The sequence below is a fragment of the Cyprinus carpio genome, chromosome B12, assembly GCF_018340385.1.
Source record: "Cyprinus carpio isolate SPL01 chromosome B12, ASM1834038v1, whole genome shotgun sequence".
NCBI classification, from domain to species: Eukaryota; Metazoa; Chordata; class Actinopteri; order Cypriniformes; family Cyprinidae; genus Cyprinus; species Cyprinus carpio.
In genome coordinates, this window is record NC_056608.1 from 15,251,862 (window position 1) to 15,267,064 (window position 15,203).

Here is a 15,203-nt window from a genome sequence, read left to right on the forward strand (position 1 = left end):
CCTTTCAGTGTCAAATATTGTAATAGCATGTCATCCACAGAGGGCAAAGTCACAGCCAGTATACAAGACAGTTTGACTTGATTTACAAGTAAAAAATGGTGCTCTCAGTTACTTAAATCTTGCTCCTCCAAAATAAAATCCCAGACTAACAAGTCAGATCGATTGTATTTATGCAGTCGAACAGAAGTCACACCAAAGGTCAACTGTTATTGGACACAAGACCAGCTCTAATCACTCTTCTCTCACTGATCAGCTGGTCTCTCAAAGTGGTCAATTGGATTCTGTGAAATGCTTAGTCTCTTACATTAGACAGATGGAATAAGGACACTACTGCTCGCTTGATTTACGGATTTCATTCGCAGTTTTCAGTGAAAATATGTTACACAAAACAAGAAATTCTTAAGTGTTTTATTTCATTTATATTTTTTAATTTATTGTTTTTTTTATTAGAGGAAAACATCTGCATTCAGTATTTTTTAGTAAATAAAACTAGACTTTAAGAAATACATTGTATTTTTTTGAGAAAAATCATTAAAATGTAAGGACTCCAGTCATATCAGTCTTCTGGAAAAAAGAAAAACAACATCAACTGTTTTTCTACATGCCGGTAAACCATGACTGAATGCAGTGAAACAAGTTAAAATAAACATGCATGACTAAGAAGGCAGATCAAACTAAGTTTCTTTCATTTTCATTGTGTTTCGACCCTTAATACTTTTCAGAGATTTTTCGCTGTCTGCATAGAGTTGTTTACCATCTAATAAATATACTTTTGCTTTTCAGAGATTTTTCGCTGTCTGCATAGAGTTGTTTACCATCTAATAAATATAGCTTTCATGAAACAATTATATTTTTATTATTTATTTCAAGGAAGCCTAACTGATACACAATGTAGAGGTAGTTAGTGAGCAGACACAGCAAAACTGGAAAATTACTACAAAGGTTAAGGCAAGATTGAAAACAATGGGAAGCATGCATTTCTTCAAAAGCCTTACCAAGGGCATTAGTAGTGTCCTATTAAAATCCTCAGTTAAAATTGACTGTACAGTCATGGGCAAAAGTTTTGGCAGTGACATAAATTTTGTGTTTTGCAAAGTTTGCTGCTTCAGTATTTGTAGATTATTTTTCCACGTTTATATGGTATACTGAAAAACGATAAGCATATCATAAGTTTTAAAGGCTTTTATTGGCAATCATAGACACCTTCATCCGTATATGTAGTCTCACAAACACACACACACACACACACATATATATATATATACACACACATATACATACACACACATACATACATACATAATATTTAGAGTGTTGACCCTTGTTCTTCATAACCTCTGCAATTCACTCTGGCATGCTGGATATTAGCTTCTGGGCCAAATCTTGACTGATGGCGATCCATTCTAGCCTTATTAGTTCTCAGAGTTGATCACAATTTGTGGGCTTTTGCTTGTCCACTCACCTTTTGAGGACTGACCACAGGTTCTCTATGGGATTGAGATCCAGGGAGCTGCCTGGCCACGGATCCAAAATTTCAATGTAATGATCTTTGAACCACTTATCACTCGTGCTTTGTGACATGGTGCTCCATCATGCTGGAAAATGCACGGATCTCTCACAAAATTGCTCATGTATCGTTGGAAGAAGTCACTCTTGCAGGACGTTTTGATACCATTCTTTATTCCTGGCAGTGTTTTTGGGCAGAATTATGAGAGAGCCCACTCCCTTGGTTGAAAAGCAACCCCACACATGGATAGTCTCAGGGTGCTTCACTGTTGGCACGTCACAGGACTCATGGTAGCGTTCACCTTTTCTTCTCTTAATAGAGTTTTCCAGATGTCCCAAACAGTCGGAAGGGAGGTTTATCAGAGAAATAATTTTGCACCAGTCTTCTACTTTCTTGGAGAGAAATGGCTTCTTTGCTGCACTTCTTGACACTTCTTTAGGCTGGTGTCCGATAGTCTTAGCCTCACTGTGAGTGCAGATGCTCTCACACCAACCTGCTGCCATTCCTGAGCAAGCTCTGCACTGCTGGTGACACGATTCTGTAGCTGACTCCTCAGGAGGAGAAGGTCCTGGCGCTTGCTGGACACTGCAGTCGAACCTCTCTCTCCTTGAAGTTCTTGATGATCTGGTAAATGGTTCTTTCAGGTGCAATATTCTTTGTAGCAGTTTCCTTGTATGTGAGGCCATTTTGATGCAAAGCAATGATGGATGCACATGTTTCTTTGGAGGTAACCACTGCAAACAAAAACACAATGATTGGAAGCGTTTCTTCCCTCCTTTTATAGCAATCAGTCTGCTCTTACAATCTATTTAGTATGATAGTGATTTTACCTGTCTAGTACTCATTTACACTTTCACATGGGCTGATGATATGATTAGTCAATTAATGTTAGCTGGTCATTTTGTGTCAGGATCAAATTTTTTTTGGATTTTTTTTTTTTTTTTGAAAAGGTCTTTTTTGGCCAATGAAGCTTTTAACAATTATTTAAAATGCATCTGATCAATCTACAAAATAATCTAGAAACAATGTAAATGTACACCACATCAGCTTAAGCAGCAAATTTAGCAAAAACACAAAATTCACGTACCTACCAAAACTTTTGGCCATGACTGCAGGGCAATATAAAAGTGACTTTTTCTGTGAACTCTGTGTTGTGTGCCTATAATTCAAATAAAAAACCATGAGCTGTTTGTTTGTTTATATCTTAGAACCATTTCAGCTTCATGGTAACAGATTATAGAAAAAGTAAGCAAATAAATATTATACATAGACTATATATACACTGGGTATCTTAACAAAAAACATTATCTATATTGTTGTTTAACAGTAATGATAAATAACATCCAGTCATTGAATATGAGTCAAATTTGACTTGAACAAAACAATTATGACTTTTCACACTTGGCAAGAAGAATCCACAACCACTTTCCTAAATGCTCATAGTTCATTAGTCTTGTTACTACATAAATAATTTTCTTTTCTTTCTGTGACATACACTTTTGGATCAGATAACAAAGTTTCCTAATGGGAACTCTTGTAATTGGCTTGAATGTGGGTCAAGTTACACCTAATCACAGGTGGGTCAAGGTTCAGAGTTCAAATACAAGGGTTAAAAGCCACTTGTTGGATTAAAACGAGAGAGAGAAATAAATAAATACAATTCTAGTTACTTTAAGTAAGCCTGCCTGTCATAACATCAATTAACACGCAAAATTAGCCTTACATGAAGGGAGGGGTTGATGTTTGGGAATGGACTAGTATTACTAGATCAATGAGCGTTACAAAACGGATTGCGTGTATAGAATGAGCGTTACAAACACAGGTTTACGCACAACAGGCAACATGAACACGCGAAACATCTAACCCGTCAGAAATGTGAATGGATTCGATTTCGATGAGAGATAGCGATGTTCCCTTTAAAGCAGCTCTAAATGACTTTTGTATCGATGCGTTGTCGCCATCTTCTGCCAGTTCTGTTACCGACTCACCGGAGCATCACATCAGACCGCCGGTGGGCGAGTCCCGGGTGTGTCTGTCTGCCTGCCTGCGTTCAGGAGCGCGCGCTAACAACACCAAGAGGGAAGGGAAATAAAATGCTGAGGAATCGAAAGCCGTGATATCTTCACCACTGGACACTTGCTGTTGTTGTTGTTGTTTTTTATTTTTGGCTTTTGGAGGAGGACTGAAACATGAAGAAACATCACAGCCCCGCGAAGGGACCACTGGAAGTCACCGTACCAGACACCGAGGCGACCATACAACAACTCAACAAGCTGCTGTCCAACGGCAGCGGTTTTTACAGCCTCCCAGCCCAACATTTCAACGAGGTCTTTCCCAAGATTTACATCGGCAATGCGTAAGTTCAGCGATCTTATGGAGACTTGCGTGCTTCTGATGGCAGCAAAACACTGACAGGTAGCTGCTTTCAAATGCTGGATAAATGTGTTGACTGTGGCACAGGATTGATCTGTATAACGGATAGGTAAATAAACCCTTTCAATACACATTAACTGAATCTTTTACAGTGTTCAGTTCCAAAACAACAAACCTAGGTGTGAGTGGAGCATGTTAGCTCTCCGCCTGCGAGAACAATCACGAAGCCACAGGAGATTTTGCTAACGTTTAAACAGTGAGTCAGTTTGAGTCAGACTGCAAGAGAAGCTGATTTTCTCCACGATCGTCCTCTATCGGTACCATCTCGCTATCTCTCTGAGATCACTGGTTACAAAACCGCTTCAGTTCGACCTCAGTCACGTGTTTCTTTGTATTAAACCGTTACTATTACACATTAATCGCATCTTTCCTCTATCATACACTGCTAAAACGATCTCTAGGGGGTTTAACGAGTCATTTGTTTTCATGATTAAAATCCCGGTCGATTCAACAGCACCGTTCTTGTAGTATGACTTTTAAATCATGTGCTAAAAATATGTATTTGTGTAATTGTGACCTTTTACTCAGAATTTTTTGTTTACAACTTCACAGTCTTCAGTATTTGCATAGCCTGTGTTGTTTTGTACTTATTTTCATATTTCAAAATTTGCATCAGGTTCATCATTACATAGTGATTGATTTGTTCCTGGAATAGCCTACATTTTTAAAGTAACATGCACGGACACCTTACTTTTACATATAAATTGTTTTTGGTGCAGTTAACTAAAAGTAAAATTAAATAAGAAAATAAGTAAATAAAGTTTCCTTGTCTAATACATTATGGAAGGTATTTTAAGAACTGTGTATAAATTAGAAAGTCTGGATAGAATTCTAAATCAAATGGCTGTTGAGTGCATCTAATCAAAATAATTGTTCAGAATAAAAACAAACTGCTTTAGAATCACTCCAGTGATTCTTAAATTCAAATCAGTTTGCTGTCAAAGATTCATATTCCGTCACTGCACTTAGGCTATACTAAAGGTGTGCTGCTCAGAGATGGTTTGCAAAAACTTGAGATAGATCAAAGATACTGAGAAACAAAATCAGTCATCATGACATTTCTCTAAAATCTGATTATTTCTCTAAAATCTTTGTTTCCCGGGTAGTTAATGGCTAATATGAATTATAAAAAGGAGAAATATTTATATATAATATTTAATGTTATTTTTATATCAATAGGCAAATATACTAGCTAGGTTCATAAACGGTTCAATATTTGGCCATTTTGAGATTATCAACATGTCTGACTGGCATGATTGGCAGATCTCCCATTGTGATATTTTTTTAAACACGCTGTTGAGTGGATAATGCACAGTTTTGGTTTTCAAATATTTTAAGCGGATATCAAGTAAATATTCCATTAAAACATTTATGAAATTTCAGAGTATTGAAATGCTATCTGTTTACAGTTAACTGTTGGTGTATTGTTTTGTGGTTTAATTTTCATTTCTGGGAAATAAATTATATGCTGTATATGATTGACTGTTCCCTGGTATCACTTATTTCTTTAATAAATCATCTCACATAAGCATCGTTGTATTGGATAACTATAGAACAAGCACATGATCTCTTTGTAACAACAAATCAATTTGAGCATAAACCACAGCCGGATGTGCCTGGCTTAGTCTGTGCTACTAAGAGCAGCAGGAATTTACATATGGTCAATTATAGATATTGACAAAACATTGTCACTGAGTTGCTAATGCCTGTATCTTCCTTGTCTGTAGCTTCCAGATTTGTTTATATTCAATTTTAATATTATATATATATATATATATATATATATATATATATATATATATATATAGATAGATAGATAGATAGATAGATAGATAGCATCTATCTATCTATCTATCTATCTATCTATCTATCTATCTATAAACAAAAACACTTTATGTACATTTACACCTTGCACAACAAATTCTGCTGTTTTTTTTACACAATATGCACAGCATGCACAAAAGAGTACTTACTGCACACGTATTATATTGCACAAAGTCTTATATAAGGACTGATATTGCAAAAGAATTATGTTTGAAATGAGATGATCCCATCCATAATTACCCAGATAAGATTGAATGTCCACATTGTGTTCAGGACTCATTGCACTGTTTTGTTTGTTCACATTCTTGCCAATACTACAGAGCACATTAATAAACTAAGTGCAGATATAAGAGTGTGCCAAACCTTTGGGATTATTGTTCAGTTAGTGTTATGACTGTAGGATATGATCTTAACGATACTGTCTTTAGTAATACAAAGTCATTATGATTATACATAATAGATAAAATCCTAGAATTTTGCTAGTACTCGATTTGGACTATTTACTGTATGTAAAGGTGCAGTATGGGACAATGGGCCACTTTCTTCATAGCACACCTCTCTTTGTAAGACTTACATTAATAATGCATGTGAAGGGACTGCAGTGAACAGAGTGCAGGACAGGTGAACAAGATGCAAAGCAAACACATTCTCTCTCTGTCTCACTCTTTCTCTTTCTCATGCACATACATACACACATACATATACAAACACTGGGAGAAATATGACCGCAATCTGCAAAGGCTCCATATAGACAGGATCTCAGTGGGGGAGAGTTTGAATTATGGGTGTTGGGTGGTGTATCCGAGTCCATCACTTCATCACCACTGAAGAGCCGGCACTGCTGGCAGAAACAGAGACTGATGGGCTGCTATGTCCTCCAGTTATAAACCAAAAGGCTTGGAGACTTGATCTTTATTTAGGGGGTTCTTTTGAAACTGTGTAAATACTGTGTCTGTGTAAATAATGTACTATAATTGTATTAGGTTGTATATATATATATTATCTATATTATCCCATATGTGCAGTCTTTCATCTACTGCATTCTCACAATGGATGGCGCTCAGGAGCGGACTAGAGAGACATAAAGAGGTTGGATTTTTAGGAGACAAAGATGAAAGAGTTCCAGGTGCTCAAGCAATACAGAGACAATGCAACTACATGACAGAGCAATCTGCTCATCTCTTTTCTCATCTCTTGTTTTCTCTCTCTGTGGACTCAGAGTCCTATTTTGGGCACTACGCTGGACGCCTATGGCTCTTTGTATGCCTCTGGGCAGCAGCCAAGATCTCCTTGGTGTGTCTGTTCTGGTTTAGAACACTGCTGTCCCCAGGGACCCTCTGACATAGGCCGACATCTCTGCCAACTAAAAGCGGCTCCACAATTCACTCCAATCAATCTCAAACTAGACACAACAGACGGATCCATTCTGGGTGGGGTTGGCAGGGTCTTGGGTTTACTGGAACTACAAACTGAGAGCATGCAGATTGCCATTGTTGCAAATGCATTAAACATTCTTGATAAATAGTTACATAACGCAACATAAGGCTTTATGTAATGGGTTTTTCAAGAATGAATGATCACAAGGTATTCAGCAGTGAGAGAAAAGAAAACAAAAAAAGTCTTAAATTTTTAAAGTGGTCATATGACATGCTAAGAAGAACATTATTTTGTATATTTGGTGCAATGCGATGTGTTTATGGTTAAAAAAACATTATTTTTCACATACTGTACATTATTGTTGCTCCTCTATGCCCCGCCTTTCTGAAACGCGTTAATTATTACAAAGCTCATCGTTCTGAAAAGCAAGGTGTATGCTGATTGGCCAGCTATCCAGTGCATTGTGATTGGCTGAATGGCTCAAGCGTGTGACGGAAATGTTACGCCCCTTACCATACTGGGATGCCATGTCCTGGTGCGACGAGACAAAACCAATGAAACCCATTACAAACGAGGCATTTGTTGCATACAGTGGGGACATAATTACTGATTATAATGACTTGTACTGTCTTTTTAGGCATTGCGTTGCATCGCGCAGCGTAAAAATAAAAAAAAATAATGTCTGCATTTGTGATCTGAGAAACGTCAGACAACAAGCGCTACTCTACACTGCTCAAAACTCACGTTTGAATAGTCAGTGGCAAATTCTTTAAATATGAAAACATACTTACAGGCTGTGAGTCAGAAGCACCAGACCGTCCTTGCAAAGTTGGAATTGCCCCACTTTATAGAAACTGCCTTTGTGCCACAGCCGGCATTGTAGGCTACTCTCCCAGGAAACAGTCCTCCATAAGATGTGCTGCACACACTCGAATATTTGGGTTGAACTGTTCTAGAACAGTGTTGTAAATACAACTTAACCACTGATTTCTAGTTGTGTCCTCTTTTGGAAGGCCAAACACACAGGCGACGGCAACAGTGAGAATCAAAGTTACACCTTCTTACTTTGCGTAAACATTTGGGTGTTATGCAAATCATCCCACACAGTAACATAGACATGTGGGGGCATGTTTAAACGAGGCATTTTAGGAGGGCGTGGATGACTCCTAACTTTTTTTAAAGAATATCTCTGGGTTTGAGACTTTAGTCTTTGCAACTTTAGGGATTTTATCTATGCACAAACAGCTTGTAACACTCCAAAGAGAAAGGAATACTTAAAATCATATGACCCCTTTAATATACCCTAAGAAATTTATTTGGGAATACAGTAATGCTGACTCAGTCTGAAATGTGATGGGAAAGCCTAAATATTTTCTGTGAATTCATATGATGTGAATTGTTAAAAAAGACAGAGAGTAGTTGCGAATGTTCCACATGTTCCATGATGAGACCAAGGCCAAAAAAATATTGTGTTGGACTCAAGAAGCATGGCCATATTTTCATGGTCTTGGTTTTATTGACTCAGACTCAACACTCTTCTGGTCTCGGTCTTGACTCAAATAAGCTGGTCTTGCCTATAACACTGCCTTGAAGGGACAGTTCATCCCAAAATGAAATGTCATCATCTACTCACCTCACAAGTTGTTCCAAACCTGTAGGAGTTTCTTTCTTCTGTTGAGCACAAAATAAGATATTTTGAAAAATGTTGGTAATCAAACAGTTTATTGTAGCTAAATGGATTGGAACAAGTGGAGGGTGAGTAAATGATGACAGAATTTTCATTTTTGGGTGAACTATCACTTTAAGATATCACAAAATTGGTTTGTTTGGTTCAGGTGAATCTGACACGTGCTCTGCTTCTGCTCCCCAGGTTTGTGGCCCAGAATGTGATGCGTCTGCAGCGGCTGGGTGTGACACACATACTGAATGTCGCAGAGGGAAACTCTTTCATGCATGTGAACACCAACGCAGAGTTCTACGCAGGAACTGGGATCACGTACCATGGCATACAGGCCAATGACACTGAGCAGTTCAACATCAGTGCCTTCTTTGAGGAAGCAGCAGACTTCATTGATAAGGCTCTGGCACATGGAAAAGGTCAGCTGCTCGTGCTTCTTCTCTTTTTGTAAATACTTTTGTTTCTTATCAAATACCCACTTTAGACCTACATAAACTGATTGTAAAGAAAACATTTTCCATTCACCGACAAGACTATCCCAAGATATTCCAGAAATCTTGTTCAGTCCATTTGACACAGAGTCTTGATAATTCATGAAGTATGAAGCCAGCGATGTCTTTGCGGAGTTAGAATGTAAAGTATTCTGTGGTGTTTATAATTTGACCTTTCTCTAACAATCCAGGTTATTTATTTTTCCCTTATGCCAGCTTTCTTTTTTCATCACTTTGTTTTAATGCTTAGCTTGCACAAACAACAAACAAAAGTTAGGATAAAAAAATGAAAGAAAAAAATGTAGTGGATTTATTGAAATGTTACAGTATATGTATCCACAGATAATAATGTATCCCAAAGTGGATCTGGTAGTCCCTACACACAGATTTTATCCCTAGATATCTCACACCAGTTGTTTTAACTGGTGCAGTTAAACCCATCTTTTATGGCATGGATTTTATGCCATCTCTAACACAGAGGAGCAATTATAAAGCATCTTAATTACAAGTCATCTTGGCAGCAGGAGCCCAGTAAACGGTAAATCAGACGCCAAGCCTGGGTAGAGGGAGGACACTAATCTTTTCACTGAGCGCTTAAGCTGAAACAAAACCTCTAGAATATATGCTGCCACTTCGTAGCGCGACTGAGCTCAGCTGTGACATTTGCGACAGCCGCGCTTACAGTGGGCTTGATGTCATCTGGCGAATTTGCTGGCTGAATCACAATGAGCAGTGGGAGGGATGAAGGTCTGAGTGCTCCCGCTGCCTCTGAGTCACACTAAATCAGTTTTAAAAATATACTTTGCATAAGGGTGGGTCTCGATGACTGATTTGTCATCTAGTTTTAGATTTGTTCTTGTTTTAAGTTTACTGTAGGTCTTTGTGGCAACAGTGCATTGCATAGAATTGATGTGATATTCAGTTACATGAGCACATAAAAAAAATCTATATTCTTGCTTTACCAATATATACTAGAGTGAACCTAAAATGATTATTTTGAGTAGTTGGTTTGGATTTTGTGGGTTTCAGGTTTACATCATTCAAAATCCTTGATGTCAAAAAGTGACTACAAAAAACTCTGCATGTGAGGTGCAATTTTATATTTCAAACACAGATGGTGATACAGTGACCAGAGTTCAGAGTGCTGTCATCCTTCAGGACCATTCACACAGAACTGAAGTTTTTGCTCTTTAACGGTTCATTAATCCACAAATAAAAGTTCTGTCATTTATTATTCACTTATTTTATTTTTTTAAAGTTTTTGTTTTCTTTGTGCACAAGAAGTATTCTCGTAACTTCATAAAATTACGGTTGAACCACTGATGTCACATAGACTATTTTAACAATGTCATTACCACCTTTTTGGGCTTTGAACATGGTAGTTGCATTGCTGTCTATGCAGGGTCAGAAAGCTCTTGGAATTCATAAAAAAATATCTTAATTTATGTTCTGAAAATGAACAAAGGTCTTATGGAAGTGGAACGACATGCTGTTGACTAATAAATGAGAGAATTTTCATTTTTGGTTGAACTACCCCTTTATGTTACATTTGAGATGCATGGCAACAGAGGACATTAAATATAAATGTAAAGGTAACTATAAAGTTTTAATAATCATTCTAATTCTGTGAGAATAGTGCACAGTAACTATAATGATAATGACACAGTAACTATAATGTACATTGTACAATGTACAATGTTTTTTTTTTCAGGTTATGGATGTTTTTAGAATTTGTTTGAGAGTATTTATCCATTCTGCTTTAAAGAGAACATGCCTTAAAAATTTTTTTTTCAGCTGATGAATGATTAAAACATTGACAGCCACTCTGGCATGCACGCTAATATATATATAATTCTTGGTTTAAACAGGCATTTAGAGATGTGTTTTTTTTATTTTACTTTAATTTGTTTAAAACTTAAAAGTGCACTAAGTGAATTTTGCCAAATGATGTTGACAATTATACAAGACATCCTTAATGGTTTAAGAAATCAACTAGCCAGCTGATTTTAAAAATAGGGAGTGTTTATTTTTAAACTAAGTGCAGCCCACCTTGTTGGCAGAAGCCATTTACACGAACTCCAGCCACCAACGTGTGATTTAACACTAAAAAAGAAGATTGTCTAATAATAGCTCCATAGCTTAGTGTAAATAGCATCTATCGCTAAGAAAATATGCTATTTCATTTAGTGTAAATAGCATCTAATTGCTATTTACACTTAGTGCAAATAGCCACTGCCTTAAAAATTTGTAGTTTTGCATAGCCGTAGCTCTACATTGATCTACAGGGAGCAGAGATTTAAGAATCAATGAAGGTTATCACCTTGACACATAAACAGCACAGAGACTCATGGGAAAACGTAAGTAAGCGTTTGGAGGAGGCATCAGGTTTCAGATCCTCTGCTGCATCTGCTAAATAAGCACAGCAGAGGCTTGCAAGGTGGATTCCTCCAGGACAGTAGGCTGGTCAATAAAGAATGTGTATGTGTGTGGTTCCATGTTTGGAGGGGAATTGGTCTGAAGGTTGGTTTGAGAATCTTCACAATGAACTGATGTTGCGGCAGAAGCCGCATTCATATCCTCAAAGGATGAGGTCTTCGGAGGTACTTCAAAACCTGCCTTTTTAAACCGTTATTTCTTATTACTCTTCTAGGAAAGGTGTATGTTCACTGCCGTGAGGGCTACAGCCGTTCGCCCACTATCGTCATTGCTTACCTCATGCTCCGTCACAAGATGGATGTACGAGTTGCAACGGCTACAGTAAGACACAAGAGAGAGATCGGCCCAAATGATGGATTCCTGCGCCAGTTGTGTCAACTCAACGAAAAGCTGGCGAAGGAGGGCAAGTTGAAGACCAAATGATAGAACGTGCTCTTCCCCCAACATATATTCACAAATGCAGTCGCACAGTCAAACTAGTGTGCACTATTTCCAGTCCTAGTATATTAACAGAATGTATGCATACCGCCAGAGCATAAGCATGGAGATATACAAAGTGAATTCAAACACACTCTCACAAACACACTCACATAAGGTGTTGTCAGTATCCTTAATAATTACTCCTGCTTCCAGCTGGCTGGTAAAGGGAAACTTACTGGCATATCTGAATAATTAAGGCTGTAGAAGGAGCAAGGGCAGCATTTTATATGTCATCACAACTGTTTCGTTTTTGCGTCATTCCCCATGATAATAAGCTTCTGTTTTTTCACTAGGTACACCTAAAGCATTCCAGTACCCAACTGTTTGTATATCTCACAAATTCAACTTTTGGAGCATATTAGCCCAATTGTCATCTGTAAAGTAGAGCACAATCATCCTATGGTTTCTGATTTGACAGAAATACTGCGATTGCTCAGCCCATTACTATTTGTATGTGGTAGAATATGATATTTAGGTACAAAAAAGCACGTCGAATACACCTTTTAACCCATTTACAGACCGACAGCCAGATTTTTGATGGCTTTCCAGCATTTTAAATCAGGAGGACAAAACTGTTGTGTACCAGCACACACCCCTTTTCCTCACTAAATTAACATTCCACTTTGTACCGAATAATAGCATGCAATCAAACAAGATATATCTACAACAAGCCAACTGTATGTTGTAGCTCAGATTCAACAGACGCTACAGACAGGTTCAACCCGGTTCTATGCAGCAGTGATAATGCATCAGCCCCATTAGATCTCTTTACTCTGGAATCACTGTCTCACACTGCCAAGTCTCATGCCACATTTTGACCATCACAAGATCACAGTCAGCCTTGACCAGAGAGACACGTCCGATAGATGGAGAGCCTCTGCCATGCCAACTGCCTAAAGATGTGCCCTTACACAAGGTTTGTTACCCAGAGGTCCAGTGCCCCTTCATACCGCTAGTTCAGAGATCACAGGAAGCGTGTCAGCGACATCTGTGTGGTAGAGTGTAGATCAGATTTTTAAGGGTAGCTGTTGAAATAGATTAGGTTTACTTCGGGGTCAGCTTTGTCCTTAAAACAGAATCACTTTAGCACTGGAATTGACTCATTTTGCTGCACGGCTGGCTTGTTTCAGGTTTTAAAGGGGTCATATCGTACGTATTTTTATCATTTAATTATTTCCCCTGAGGTCCACTTATAATGTTAGTTTATTTAAGCAGGGGTTTTTTTATAATGTGTATTTAAGTTATGTATGAAGTTTTTGCTTTTGTGCCTTTAAGACATCTATGAAGATGAGTAACTGATAGTTGTCGGTATAGTTAATGCTGTCCATCGTTCAATAACAGCATCATTGTGGCAGATTCACAAAAAGGTCTGCATTGAAATGTGCTGTTCAAACCATTCAGATCAGACTTTTACCAAAATTTTTCCAATATTTTATTCAGTTTTGGAATAACAGTATCCTTCCTACTTTCTCTGTATAGCTTCTTTAGGACTGGTTTGGCTACACTGATGTGTAAATATGGGCGGTCGTATGTTAAAGTATACACATTTTGGACATCAAAAATTTCAGTATGAGACATTTTTGTAGCTTAGCTTCAGTAAATGGTCTTTTTGGACTGGGGAGAAAATTATGATTTCTTAAAGTTAACCCAAAAACAAGATTTCTCATAATATGACCTCTTTAAAGGAGAACCAGCATCACTTCATTTGGAATAAGTGCATGCAAAAGTTTAAAACACATAGCTTTTTAGTCTTATTTCTCTTGTCAAATTTGATTGATCTACTATTAATAGCCCCTAGACCTCTACATTTATTATTACAGCTGAAGAAAAAAATACTATAGTACAAATTGTAGGCTAGATTATAATACAAAGCACTACTTATGCCTCTTTTTTATATTTCTATATTCCAGATATACAGGTGTATTTATAAAATTATATAAAATATTATATAATATATAATATATTAATATTAATATATTATATATATATATAAAATTGTATAGACATATTTAGATGTTGACATATATGAATGTATGACCTGTTTATAATTTTTGTGTATGACCAGTATCTATTAACAATAGAAATATCTCATAAATTGTAGTCAACATCCACTTTACTTTGAAATGCCATGAATGCCATGGCACATTTACCCCAAAACACCACTTTTGTTTCACACACCCAGTTGTTAAATTGGCTTTATTGGCTGAAGTGTTGTAATTGGCTTTATTCTTTTATCATTTACATTGTATTAGAGGATCAAAGTCTGTTTTCACAGGTAACGCTGTTGCAGGCTACCTCACAACATTCATACTACTGTAGCTAATCCACAATAATTGGTTAGTTTTTTGTCTAAGAACTTTTAAAATTGACATACCTATATGTATGAAAGCATTCAAACTATAAACATTCCTTTAATATAATCTGGAGACCTAGGCTTTATACAACCTAATCAACTGTAGCTTTTGGAAACCTGTGTGCCGTCACAAAAAACGTGAACCAATGAGGATGGTCTGTGCCAATGGCAAGCAAAATGGGAGTTTATCAGTCACTAAAACGGAACTGAAATCTTCCTGTGCTTTCAGAGATTTAAGCAGCAACTTTTAACCTCAAAAAGCAACAATAACACATTTTGAATTTCGCATATTTGGAAATTTCAACATAAAGATGTGTTTGCTGGCTCTGTTGGCTGCAAGGCTTCAGAAGATGAAGAAGAACACACCCTTTTCTGAACTGGATCTGTGGAAGGAGAAACACTGCCATCTGCTGTTGATAACCTATGTGGTTTGCACAAACTGGCCTGCTATGTATTGCCTTTTATTCGTATGTATCCGATTGTATGTTACACAGTGCATAGTAAACTATATAATTATACAGGGAAGATTAAATGAAAATGGTTGTACCACTATATGGTTTAACGATGTCATTAGTATATAACAATGAATCATAATGCTGCTTGGTCATTTTGTATGTCTCATCA

The 15,203-nt window shown here is 37.2% G+C and overlaps 1 protein-coding gene across 1 annotated transcript; it reads left to right on the forward strand.

Moving 5' to 3' along the window:
* The first annotated feature begins 2,680 nt into the window (after nt 1–2,680).
* On the forward strand, nt 2,681–13,436 carry dusp3a (dual specificity phosphatase 3a). The gene is made up of 3 exons (XM_042735596.1): nt 2,681–3,863; nt 9,012–9,238; nt 11,961–13,436. The coding sequence occupies exons 1-3, from the start codon at nt 3,697–3,699 to the stop codon at nt 12,167–12,169; spliced, it is 603 nt and encodes a 200-aa protein (XP_042591530.1). The 5' UTR covers nt 2,681–3,696; the 3' UTR covers nt 12,170–13,436.
* The last annotated feature ends 1,767 nt before the right edge of the window (nt 13,437–15,203 follow it).